The sequence below is a fragment of the Cebidichthys violaceus genome, unplaced genomic scaffold, assembly GCF_023349555.1.
Source record: "Cebidichthys violaceus isolate CVI_PGR_0920_01 unplaced genomic scaffold, fCebVio1.0.p SCAF_17, whole genome shotgun sequence".
Taxonomy (NCBI): Eukaryota; Metazoa; Chordata; class Actinopteri; order Perciformes; family Stichaeidae; genus Cebidichthys; species Cebidichthys violaceus.
Window position 1 is genome coordinate 9,330,067 of NW_027176340.1, and position 14,183 is coordinate 9,344,249.

Sequence of the window (14,183 nt, forward strand, 5' to 3'; positions counted from 1 at the left end):
CCAAAATAGATATTTGTAAAATTCATTGCAACATTTTAGTAGTCCAGGGATAATCTGTTATATTATTAAATTCCTTAGTGAGTAGTGTCTTGTGAAGTCTTACCTCCAGTCTGTGGGAAGGAAATAAAGAGAGGACACAGAAATGTAGCATTAGCATCCAATTGCAGATTGCACAAACTTTTGATGATTGTTGGCATATCACATTCAATGATCAGTTATGCAATATTTCTATATGATACTTTATCATCTTTCAATGGAGTTGTATCGTGATGAAATCATGCTCTGAGATATTGTGATAACCAATTACATCGTCTAAATATAATAAACGCACATTAACTAAAATTTCTCAGATAATCGGAATTGATGCTAATTCTGCTTATTGGAATAGCCTAGTATAAGTCAAACTATTCTTTTAATCTGATTATTCTGTATTTGCGTGCATGCATGTAAATGTAGTCAGTGTGTAGCTGAAAGTATTTACTCGTTTTTTTCTCTGTAATTTGACTTGAAATTATTATGTTCATATTGCCCTTCAGGTAATTCTCAGTACTTTGCCATGTTTTTAATTCACACAGGACTATACAAAAATACTACCATGTGGTTATTTCATAGATTATTTGTTTTATTGAAGTACCAGAAAACATGCTACATATCGTGATATATACAGTATATTGTTGAGATATGAAATGACCTATATTGTAGTGGAAGATTTTGGCCGTAGCCCTAGTTTCTATAGATAAATCCTATTTGCTATATGATACTCTAAATGGAAACAATAACAGAAACACAATACACTTACGCTTTCTCAGGCATCTTGGCTATTTCAATTCCCCCTGGAAGACAAAAATAAAACCTTTTGCCTCTGAAGTGCTCAACAGTGGGGACCACTTGGGTCGAGCCCCCAGCGGGTCTTAACTATGGTTTCCCTTTTAGCTCCACTATAGACACATTCCACCACACAGTCGCCCGTATAGTATTACAAGAATGGAAATATACAGTGTATATAGAGACACATTGATCTTTTAAAGCTGTTGTCTAATGTTAGTTTTTACTCCATGGCTTTTATTATTCTTTAACAATGATTTGTAAATCATACATTAAATAAAAAAAAAATACAAAAAAATTTAAAAATACAAAAGATAGACAGTGAAAAGCATAATATCTTAACAATTTAAATGCTGGAATAAGTCATTGTTTGACTTTTTGTTTGTAAAATTACTTTATTGATTCATTATCAAAACCATTTATTATTTTTTTCTTATTGCAGCTTATCATTTCAACTTTAGATTTGAATATACCGTTTATACGTTGGTATTTTTTCTTTTTAATATCTTTATGTTTTTTGTAGGCAATGCTGTAAATCAATGAAGATGACTGATTGTTGATAATACTGAATTTTGTTTATTTATTTATTTTTTACATGAATTTGCTGGAATATCTGACAAATCAAGATACTGTTCCATGAAACTGCGAAAAACATTTCTGTCTGGTTATTTTGTCCATGAACAGTTTATTTTTCTGAAATGTTACTATTATATTAATATAATACATCAATAATGAAAAATAAAAGTACATATGATGCAAATAGAAGATGGCATCTATATTGCCCACTCAGTGTTCTACAATTAAGTGATTTGTGATCATATGATTATTAGGTCCAATTAACGGTAATTTAGAGAGTCCTTATTGTTGTAGCAATGCAATTTCTTTTTAAACCTTTTTAATATAATGGAAACTGAAACAATTAGTTGATTAATTAATGAGTTACTCAACAGAAAATCAATTAATTTTTTAATCAAAAATGCCTCTGAAATGTGAATATTTGACGTTTTTCAGTGTTTTCTGATAGTAAACTAAGGTTTTGGACTTTCGATGAGACAAAAATACAATTTTTTTGTTAAATATGTAGTATAATACCACATCAGTTTACCTCGTGAAGTGAAGCAGAGATTCTCAGCCTTACCTTTCTGTGTGGATGCTGTGGATGCAGACAGACACAAAGCGATGGAGAGAAGAGTGCACCAGAATATTTATCTCCTGCTTCCCTTTGTCCCTCCTCTTTATCACAAGTAGACTTAAATAGAAACACACACACACACACACACACACACACACACATGAGAGGGGTGGTCTCGGGCTAGCAGTGGTTTTGATGCTTGTGTTGTGTTGACAGATCAATGCCCTCTGCTTCTTTATAATAATGTGTGTGAACTTTTCTATGCGGCAGGACAGGATAAACGACTTTCCCATCGGCAGTCTTCAGTCAGTTGTTAATCTGTTTTTCCTCTTTCACGCTGTATAAACTATTTAAAGCTCGAGGTAGAATCTTCTTTACTCTTGTACACCAGCTTTCTTCATCCTAACAGACGGCTATATGTGTATGTAGAAAGTTCAAGTTAGATTTTTAATTTTTTTTTTACCCCATATTGAAGCAAACTTCACACAGCCAAACAGCTTGTCTTGTTGCTGTAGATGATTATCTGAGATTTTCTTTGGCTACTGAGAGTGATGTTGGAGACGTGCCCTGTCCCCCATGAGAGTGCAGGGCCCCGCTGGTCTGATTAGGATAATAGCGGCAGACGATGCTAAGCCGTGGTTTTAAGGCAGGAATGCAGTTTCCAGTATGCATTTAGCTAAGGCCAACAACTAAACATAGACAAATTGCAGGGCCATGTGATGCTGCCACTCTCTGATTTTGGGTCTCGTACTGTATGAGTGCACGCTTTGTATTTGGAGTTTGTGTGTGCAGAATGTAAACACAGACGAATGTGTCTTGTTTCATGTGATCACACGATTAAGTGCTCAATTCACTCATGCAAGGGCAACAAGGCCTTGTATGAATCAACAAAATCACTTGTGTCTGGTTTGTGTTTGTGTTAGAGATGTAATTGGCCCTTCGCTAAGTCCCGCCCTCCAACACAGACTGGCCAATCACAGTGTGGCGTTGGCAAGCGCCGAACAGGGTCTGACAACTAAGCAGCTCTGATTCACAGACTCTCAATCGTTCATATTTTTTATCTTTTTCAGGCTGGTATTTGTGCAGCTGGTCATCTTTAAACGCTGCGTAATAGTGATAGAGAGGTTGGAAGGAGATGCACGATTCTAAAATGTAACATTATAAAAATCAGTGTTGCTAACATTAGCAGAGTAGGTTAGTACGTCATTAATTAGCGTTAGCACTTCTATGCTATTTTTTAATCACCTTTAAACCCGCTATCCAATACATATATTTACAGTTTCAAGACTCTTTCCATTAAAAACTTTAAAGGAACTTTCCCGTTGAACACTTAATTTAAGTGTTTTACGTGCTACTAGTGAGGGCAGAACAGATTCACTGCACCTTGCATAGATTCTGACTGAACAGATGCACATACTTCCAAAATATATTCCTTCATTTGGTATTAGGATGATGATAGTGGTGGAGAGTCCAATCAAACATGTCACTCGCAATTCTTCAATAGGTTTTAAACTGAGTTGACGTCGAAGGCCAAAGCTCATGATTTACATAACTTTCATTCTTCTCAAACCAGTCGATGAACTCTTCTGCATTATGTTCCTCATTTATTCAGATTTTTCCTAGGTAACCTATCTGCATATATTGCATACTCTGTAATCAACGGAATCATTAAAAACAGCCTTTTCATGTTGCTGCTCTTTACACTGACCACATGCTTCACATATGTGGAAACATATGTGTGGCTGCTGCATTGTCTCCTGCATACATGTGGAGCAGCAGGCAGTTCAGTGGGATAAGTGGCGAGCTGTCAGCCCCTTGAGACACAGTGACTCTGACCTGCTGGGCCAGCAGCCCAGTAGGTCCATGTATATAGAGAGTTCCATGTATATAGAGAGGCACTGTGCTTTGTTTACGATCGGGAATGTAACTATATCCTCTTATATACCTTTTAGGTAGAGTTAGATTGTAAAATTTTGCAAGAGCGTTCTTTTGGTCTTGCTGAGTCAGGACATTAAAGTCCCTGATGCTGATTTGATTTATGACACTGAGATCCAGGCTGTTGGCTCATGGCAGCTGATTATAATTCCTCAGTATATATGGCAGCAGGATTAACAAAGTGCTGTGTGTGTGTCTGCTGGACTGTCTCTAGGAAACTGAACACCGACTCATACATTCAGACGCCAACAGATTACAAAGCACTTTTACAGTACAGTAGTTTTCACACGCTGTATATTGTTGTATAATGCTTTGTGAATGTATTTTTTGCTGTGTCATCCCCATTCATATTATGTTTTACAAGAGCACACTGTAAAAAGACAACTAAAAGTCCTGCATTCAAAATGTTACTTAAAAGTACAAAATGATTGGTATCAAAATAGACTTGATGTATCAAAAGTACTCATTATGCAGAATGGCCCATTTCAAATAATGTATTTTCTGTAGGCCTATATCATCGGATTGTAATTAATGATGCATAAATGTGTTCATCACACAGCTGGTAAAGGTGGAGTTTATTTGAAATGCTCACAGAAAGTTCCAAGCAAGCCCACCCGCTGAAAAGTGTAAAAATATTTTCGGTTCATTAACAAACTGTGGCGGGACAAAAGTCCAGGTATTCAATACTCACTTAGTGTGAGATCAGGCCTCTCTATTGCCCTCTGGTGGGTAAAAGACAGAAGGGAATTAAACTACTTTGTCCACGGTATTTTAATACCTGCAGCAGGACATTCAAAGCAAACATAAATCCATTTGAAATGTCAGAGATTAACATTTTTGTTCCAGTTATTAGGACTGTAAACAAATGACAGCTCTGGAACAGATCCCAGCGTGACTTCAGACCTGCAGTTTGGCCATTGATCTGACTCACACAAACAAACAGCTGCCTGGCGCTCCGGTCATTGTGCCAACTCCTCGGAGCAGGCAGAGACGGGGCTGAGCACTGCGACTCCGTTGTTCACCACAACCGCTGGCATTTTGCTCTATTTGATGATGATCACAACGAATAACAAGCACGCCCAACACCACATACAGGAACACGATGATTTCATTGGGACCAGAACCGTTAAAAGAACAATGACGTTTGTGTAGAGCATGCCAGACTTTGCATCACGGGGAGTTAGAAAAAAAAAAGTCCGTTGTTTGTTTGTTTGTTCTGTCTCAGGAATAAAGCACATCTTAAAACAGCACGCACACAATTTGACATGTGAGGCAGATAGGAAAGCTTTATCTTGAGTGGAACTGAAGCATGATGGGAGCCTGGTTTTTCGCAGCTGTCAGTCTCTAAACATGTTGATCTTGTTTTGTTCTCTCTCAGACACCGACTGATTCGGATGGTAATCAAACTCAACATTTGCCAAACTCAATTCTGTTATTACAGTGGAAGTGTCTCTTTGTATTCTAGCCAGTTTTATTTGTTTCCTTTTTAAACACACACAATGTGCACATCCAAACACAGAGTTAGAATTTAGTGTGTTATGAATATTTAGCATCATAATCCAGAATCAAATGCAACATATACAGCAAAAATCTACTCGGTCAACTCGTACAAAAAGCGGTGAGTTGTGTGCCTCTTTCATTCTTCTTTGCCTTTTAGCTGGAGTGAACGGGCAGAGTGAAGCAGGCAGGATATCGACTGAAGGATCCTGGAAGCGATGATATCAGAGCGATGTCGGTCCCAGGTGGGCCGAGGCTCCAGGCTTCAGGCTTCACTGGGAATGAGCCAGAGCTCCTGCACCCTGACCGAAGCCAAAACCTTTGGGACCGAAGTTCTTTGCGTAGCAGCCTGTGAATGAGATTGTGAAGACTGAGAAACGCTGTGCATGAAACACTAGTTTATATGGCCTCAATGTGCAGAGTCACAAAATAGGAACTAAAGAGGTTATTTTTCGACTTGTAAGTCATGATCAAATATGAATGAAAATACATTAAATGGCAAAAGGTCAGAGTGGCTGCCTCTGTCAGGAGTCATTTAGAGCAACTTCTTCTTCTGTGCTGCAGGTTGAAGTTCAACCAGATGTGACCGGTGGAGGTTTAACTCGACCAGTGACATCCAACGTATCTCTTTTAAAACAACTGCATGCACTCTAATACAGTATTGATTCATTCATGTAATTATTTCCCTGTTTGCATCTGTTTTACGAACAATCTTCATTAATAATTTCTCATTGGTGATGACTGTTTGCGTAGTTTTGATGTGAGAAATGCAAGCAACAATTATTTTCGTATTAAATTAATCAGTTAATAATTTACTTAATTTCGACCTGAAAAATGGTCTCTGGAAAAGAGTGGGAACCTTGTTAATATATAGTTAGGTCTATAGGATATCAGAAAATAGTGAAAAAGGTCCATTTCAATTTCCTAAAGCCCAAGGTAACAACTTCAAACTGCCTTTCTTCCTTGTGAACAGTCTATTCTAAAGTTGGACCAAGAGAGAATGTAGATTTCATTTTCTGCCACACACAGACCTTTACAGAAGATCTCCCCGTCTCTATCAGCGACGGTCGTGGACTCGAGTCCTTTGCCACACTTGGCGCAGCGAAAGCATCCTTTATGCCAGGACTGATGAGAGAGAGCAGAGAGTTGGTTCAAACTCGAACATATAGGCTACAAAGCACTGACACTTAGACTAGATAATGGTATGCGTAGATCTTTCTTACATTGCCTCCTGCGACAACCTTCTCGGCTGCGTACACTGTTGTCCCGCATCGAGGACACACATCTGAGGCCCCTGGTTTCTGGGCGAACTTTGAGGCGTTGGGGTTGTTTGTAGGGCGGTGAGGAGCTTGCCTGTCAAGTTAAAACCAGAGCTCTAAAGAAGGCAGTAAAGGAGGGAACAGAACAGCTGGACAAACAACTTAATTGAACCTGTTAAGAGCTACTAACACAGATATGTAGATCCTTTTTATTTTACATCCCTTTCCTGAAACTTTAATAGAAGTAGTTTAGTTTGTGCACACTTTTTGAAATGTACTTTGTCATTCTATCAACTGGATGTACAGTATTTAGCTTTATGCTGACCTCAATAGGTCAAATAAAAGGAGGAAGTGATGTTTAGCTCACGCTTCAGGCTTGATTCCAAGTCCCTCTCCTGTGTCCATACTCAGAGTGCCGGCTCCACCTCCGAAGCCGTAGCCTTTTGGCCCGTATTTCTTGCCATAGCATGATTTGCAGTAGATCTCATCCACATGGACGGCCACTGTTGTGCTGTCTAAGTTCTTCTTACAGACCACTTACAACAAAGAAAAAAGTGGGAAAACACAAACACATTACAAATTCAGATATATTTATTCTCTCTTTACTCTCACAAGCATCTACAGCAAACCAAACTCTCTGAAACACTTTTTTTTTCTCATAGATGTTTAGCCATGACATCATCTCAAACTATGCGTGACATTTTAAAGAAGCCCACTTTGTGCGTAGCTGGCTCGGATCAACCCTCGTCTGTGCTGGAGGAGGAGGAGTACGAGCACCTTCCTCTGCCAAATAAGGCAGACCAAACCTTTGTCACATGTTTCCACTGGATCCAAATAAGGACTGAGATGTCTGAGCAAAAACCTGCAGATGCTCACTTTCCCTCCCTGGTGCCAAATACCTTGCATTCCATCCTGGCACTTCTTGTGACTTCTGACTCTGTAGACGAATAGAGCAGATTACCTGGGAACTTTAATACTTACTGCAGAGAAAACAGGATTTGTGCCAGCTCTTCCCCTCGCACTGCACTTCTTCGGCGAAGAAGACAGTTTTCTGGCAGCAGCCGCATTTGTTTCCTCCCCCAAAAGGCATTCTGTGAGCTTGCAGGAGAGCCTGTTGAGTACATTTGTCATTCACTGTATATATAACGTCTCTCTTCTGGAGTCCAGATCAGTGTTGCTCAGCAGACGGAGGCCATCTGCAACACTTAAGGCTAGATGCAACAATACCTATAAAAGGAGAGGCGCCGGTGTGCTACACACTGCTCTTTCTATCCCTCATCTTGTTTCACCAGACTGAAGGACTGTTCATCCCTGGTTGTAAAATGCAAAGTATACCTGCTGGCGCTGCTCAGATAGCACCAAACTGTATTAGCACCACACCAATGTCAGCTCAGAGTAAAAAAAAAAGAAAAAAGACATGTCTTTTTATGGCGATGACTGCACGAAACGAGGGTTCGGCAATCTACTAGATCGCTTTGGATAAACAGGAAATTCCCTGCATTTTATTTTGTAATCAAGCATGTTTAATAATCGTGACCTCAGACAACCCAACACGCTGTGATACAGATGGTCTGAGTATAGCTACTCAAACGATCTTCTACAAAACAATAAATAAAATCCAAGTTAGGGGATAATTTCAGCGTAGTCTCCAGTTAGGACTATAGGAACACCTTGAAGCTTTTTCTGCAGTGGCCCCCTTTACAAGGTTGTTTCTTATCAAAGCCGATAAGAGGGAATTTTAAAGTTAGGGATCTTAATTGTATGCAAACTAGCAACACTATGGAGATTTGATTAAAAGTAACTTTCTCTACATCTCAATTTTAACATTTAAATGTTTTTAAAAAACATTTACTCCATTTCATTCTTGATTTGACCAATTTGATCTTCGTAGAAAAACGATTTGTCACTACTATTAAAGCCTACCATTTACATATTGAGATATTAAACAATGTTTTCTGTATTCTCATAAGTGAAACAAACCTACCTGTAGTGAGGTGAAAGGCTGGTCCTCTCTGTGGTTGTTTAGTGGTTTAAAAAAATGACTGAGTGGAGGAGAGACACTGGTCGGTTACGGAGAGGCAGAGGGAGGCTGAGAGGGCACCAGGCTGAACTGAGGGAGGAGTCAGAACATAGAGAGAGGAGAGAGGGAGAGATGTAGGGAGGAAAAGGAGGAGAAAGATAGTGAGAGTAGTTATTGATGGATAGGGAGGGTGGGAGTCTGAAAGGGAAAGATAGCCGCCATCTCCATTAATGAGAAACTTCACAGAACTTCCTGCAGGAAATAGTCAGAATTAAATGGTATAGAAGCAACAGACGGATGGTAACTTTTTATAAAGGAGCCCAAACATGTTAATGTTCAAGGTAATTCTGCACTTCAGTGAACCCGAATGGAAAGAAGAAGTATCTGTTTTGAGGACTTCAGTACCCAAAAGTAATCAATAAATATAAGATTGATTACTCAAGATTTCCCTCTGTTGAACATTGACTCATTGTTTCAAATATTGTTCTTTTTTGCTCAGATTGTCCCACTCATTTTGTTTTAAAAAATACATTGTAGTTTATAGTTCATGTAGTTTATAGGCATTCAGGGAGTTATTATCAAGGACTTTATTGCCACATACTGACAAATCTTTAAACAGAAACTTTTCGGATTTTCAACTGGCTTTGTATTGCTGCAGTACAACCACCCAATAGTCTGTTAGATGAAGCAAAATTGCGCGTTTTCCATCACCTGGTGGACCCCTGGCCAGCAAATGAGTGGCGGGTGAGCCGGGTGCTGGTATCTCGGAAGAAAACTAACATTGGTCAGTTGCACATACCACCCACATTGCAACAATACAAAGCTGGTTGAAAATCGGCAAAGTGTCCCTTTAAGCATCCTGCACTTTAACTTATTTGTTACAATACATTTCAAACTCAGAGTTTCAGCTGTAATTTAAAGCTGTCTACATTTACATGTACTTCTTCTTATACGTCATCCCCAAACTGTAAGGTACATAAATTATGAATACAAGTCAATGTAGAATTAAAGCTTCTGTCACTTTTAATTTTTGTTTGAATTTAAGATTGACGGCCTATAAGTGCAACAGACTGCTGGAAGTAGTTCTGCCTTCTGGTCCTGCTGAGGTTGTTCTTAAAAATTCACTAAATGGGTTTTAATGGAAGTAATTACAACAAATTACATGTTTGTTTTATTTGTTTAAACTTTAATTTTCAAATGAAGTGACAGACCTATTTTATAATCAACACGTTTACTTTCTATGGGATCAAATAGCTCTGTGTAGGTGAAAGCTTTGGCCTTCTTTAGTGATGAGCCCACAGAGAAATCTCATCCAACTCTGACATCATTCATTCATTTTTCCCCCATCTGTCTGGTATTTAGCAAGTGAAACACATGACTGGTGGGATTGAGGTCAGATGACTGATTTGGCAAGTCAAGAGCATTCCACTGTTTGCAATCCAAAACCAACTTGGTTGCTTTGTACGTCAGTTTGGTATCATTGTCCTGCTGCGTTGTCTTAAAATTGGGGGACTCTGAAGAAGAAGAAGGGCTGTAGGTCCGACATTCTTCACCAAATATGGATGTGAACCCTAAACACCTTTAAAACTGAAAGTATGATACCGCTGCACTGTATTCAAATGGAGTAACGTAACGTGAGAATATAGAAACATGAAGTCATGTCTTGTTAAGCCAGAGGGCAATCAACCTTTTATTTCGAGATAACAACTGCATTTGTTTGAGATTCTTGCTCTTAACCACATCTGACATTTTCTCATGATTTGTCTGCAGGGTATAGTGTGTATATGATATACTGTTTGGTATTGTGTGTTGGACATGTGTACTCCCTGCCGATGCATTTGTGCCTCTGACAACCATTAATAAAATAGAAAGCATTGTGAGTAGCCGTGATATCAAGAGCGGACGTCCCATTAATCTGTCCAGAGAAGAAACGCCTTACAAGGTGTTTCTGCTGAGAGCTCAGTGGATTACTTAGCGTCTCCAGAGACCTTCTGGGTGAGTTTAAGTGAGCCGTGTGACTCAGGGAGCAATGGATCAATCAGACGTTTCTCTCTCTAGTAATCTTAACACATATTTATCCATGTGTCTATCCTGCATGATCAGCTAACTCATCTAAAGTGAATCATCATTGGTATACTAGAAAATTAGCAGTGTGTTTTCTTTGGTCATATATTGAACCGTATCATTTTTTAACTTGACCTAACAATTCTTCAATTAGTGAGGTTTTCTATGATTTATTTATGTTTTATTTTTCAAATCTTAATCTGTGACATTCAGTGCAACGTTAGGCACATTCATGAAGAAAGACTGTTGATTTTTTGTGTTTTAGAGCTGCAACTAACATTTAAAAGTAGACTTAATGGATTAATCATTGCAGCTCTGTTTGAAAAAAAAGAAAAATATTTTCTTGTGTGCAAGTATAACCATCATCTATAGAGACATTTAGGCTTAATTGTCTCCTTGAAGAGAAAATGTTTTTTGTGTTATGTGATTTAGATGAGGTTGAGACTTTGTGTTTTTATATCTCAAATTAATTATGTTTTTGACTATTATAAAAGAGTTGTAATTTATGAAGGAAACCTCTTGTATGGCAGATTTTTTTGGAGTGAGTATACAAAATAATTCGATTGCATTGTAATAATTATATGTAAGAAGTTAAATTCTTTGTTGACAAATTGTCTAAACCGGTTTCCAACTTTGTGACAGTGCATTTGTTAGATGAGTTAGGAGATTTTTTTCTATGACTATAAAGGAAAACTTAATTTTAGAGGTATCGCATTTTCAGTGGACAGTGAATCAAAGTCATTTTGACACTGCAACAATATTTTTGTGCTTTTCGAAGTGCGTGACACAATGACAACAGCTGCTACATGGAGAGCCTCATTGGCATGGTTATCTTGTCCACTGTGACATTCAACAATTATGTGTGTGTGTGTGTGTGTGTGTGTGTGTGTGTGTGTGTGTGGGGGGGGGGGGTGTTCACTATCTCTCATGCTTTACTAGATACTAGAGACATTGCACTTGTGACCTCTGCATTATAAGAGATGGATGGATGGTCAGTGTAACTATGAAGGAGAAAATAAAAAAAAAAAAAAATAAAAATGGATGTTGGCGCCTCCAGCTCGGCTCAGATGTCTCCTACAAAAGAGGAGACCGAGGAAAGGTGAAACTGATAGGGAAACTAAGGTCGATACGAGGAGGGAAGTAAGAGCCAGAAGAGAGGGATGCTGCTCGGTCTGCCCTCCTCCCTCTTGCCAAGCCCTGTAGGCTCTTCACCATCATAGGAAGAGACAATGATGAACTCATGAAGACTATTTTTAGCCCGCGATTGGCCAACACTAGCCCTCTGTTTCTGCTCTGTGGACATCCGCCTTGGCTTGTTGTGCATGTGCACACATGTGATTACGCTCATGACAGGGAGGGAAAAAGAGAGGAAGAGAGGAGAAGAGTGACAGAGACTCAGTGGACTTAATCCAGAGGAAGAGGAGAGGATAAGAGGCAGCGACGAGGCTGGGCTGTGATCCATCCATCAGGGTACGGAGGAGTGCTGATTGCTTATTGGAGTCTCATGCAGGAATTCAGCACAGTCTCTCTTTTTTTTTTGCATTTGACCTGACTTGAAGCCAGGGCTCCTCCCCTGGTAATGGTCTCCCCTTTGGCAGGGTTTTTTTCACAGAAGCTTTGCCAAGTTGTAAGGTGAGGAGGAAGAGCTGCAGGAGGTGAGTTGACTTCACGCTGAGTAACGTGTTTGAAAAGCAACCAGCCGTCACCATGTTGGTGTATTTGGCTTTCAGCACGACGGTGTTTAGTGTTAAATCCACTGCGGCTGATGCTTTCTGCTTTGGCTTTTGCTGTGTGTGTGTGTGTGTGTGTGTGTTATTTCTGCCAGAATAATCTCATGAAGCCTCATTTTGCATTTTCCAAGTGCATGTTTTTGTAGGTGTTTTAACTTTACTGCAGAGCTGAAACAATTACTTGATTAATGGATTGAAAGGAAAAAATAATAAGCAATTATTCTTTTGGCAAAAAGGCACAGGTTCCAGCTTCTCAAATTATAATATTTGCTTGAAACAAGACATTTAGATATGTCAACTTGGGCTTTGAGAAATTGTGGACACTTTTAAAACTTTTTTTTCTGACCTTTTATGAACCAACTGACAAATTAAGAAATGTATCAACAATGAAAATGTTTTATTTTAACTTTTGAATGTTGCATTATGTGGTCAACAGTGACTTAAATTAAACTCATTAAACTAAATGTCCCCTTTGTTTTCACTAATCTGCCAAATTAAAAGTGTTTAGCAGTAAAGCTCACGTTGTTTCGTGAGAAAAACAAAGGCAAGCTGCTCAAACACAAGAAGCCAAACATTTGAACACAATTGAACACAATTACCCCCCCCCCCCCCCCCCCAACACGGGGGGGGGGGGGGGGGGGGGGGGGTAATTGTGTTCATGGCAGAGCGAGATTCAACAAGCAGCAGTTTGATGTTTCACCGAGTTTGAACGTGCTCTCCGCTGACTCCTGCTCTGCGCCGCGCTCCGGTGCCTGCAATGAGAGGCGAAGGGATGCAGTTTCACAAATTAGGCGGTAGAGGTCACGTACGGGCAGAGATTATGTTTGAGTGACAGAGAGACACACCCTGATTTCTCTCCTCCTGGCTGTCTCTCGGTGTGCGTTTATCGCTGTTAAGCCGCGCCGCTGGCGCTAAAGGTGACACGGTTCATCAATTGAAGCGGAACGCGCAGAGCGCATTTGAGTGTGAAGTGCACATGTTAATAAGCAGCGAGAGTATGGGTGAGGGACGAAGCACTCCGCTATCAATTCAATTCATTGGGGCTGTTTGTACCTGCCTGTGAACCCGCTCACTCTTTATCTTGCCACCTTTTAATTAAGTTGCGATTATGTGCGAGAGATGTAATAATGTAGATATAAATGTGTATCCACCAAGGTCAGACAGTGTGTGTGTGTGTGTGTGTGTGTGTGTGTGTGTGTGTAGTGTGTTTGCAGATTAATCACATATTTCTGAGTATGTATGTGTCGTGTCCAGCCAGTGCCCATCTTTGACTGTAATCCTCACTTATCTGCTGTCTGTGACTCAACTCAGAGAATTCTAGGGCTCTAATTTCCAAACTGCCTCGAGTCTTTAATCTCTCCGCATGAACTTCAGTCATCCTGCAGGGCGATTTAACTGCAAGCAGATGCAATTTGCTCGAACGTGCAAGAAGGGAACATAACATGACCCACCGTCAGATCACCACCCGTTGCCATGCATCTTCACACCAGCGTGCTTGGTGTTTCATTGCTTCTCTCCGCGCGCTAAAACATCGGTCATGTTACACATGTCCCTCGGCCTTGCACATATCCTTATAGCATGTTGATTGTGCGAGCCATTGTTGCAATATTTTGGCCTCACAACACACAGGGTGGTTTGTCTTAGTCACAGTTTGTGATACCCACCTCAAAGATGATGTGAGGGGGAAAAGCGTGTGTGAGCCCACGCTGTCACCTCATCTC

The 14,183-nt window shown here is 39.8% G+C and overlaps 1 protein-coding gene across 1 annotated transcript; it reads right to left on the reverse strand.

Annotated features, from left to right (window-relative positions):
* Positions 1 to 4,435: 4,435 nt before the first annotated feature.
* csrp1b (cysteine and glycine-rich protein 1b) lies at positions 4,436 to 8,764 on the reverse strand. The gene is made up of 6 exons (XM_068712524.1): positions 8,633 to 8,764; positions 7,630 to 7,759; positions 7,016 to 7,184; positions 6,613 to 6,742; positions 6,421 to 6,514; positions 4,436 to 5,738 (listed from the first exon to the last, which is right to left on the reverse strand). Exons 2-6 carry the CDS (start codon positions 7,736 to 7,738, stop codon positions 5,662 to 5,664), a joined length of 579 nt encoding a protein of 192 aa, XP_068568625.1. The 5' UTR covers positions 7,739 to 7,759; positions 8,633 to 8,764; the 3' UTR covers positions 4,436 to 5,661.
* Positions 8,765 to 14,183: the final 5,419 nt, after the last annotated feature.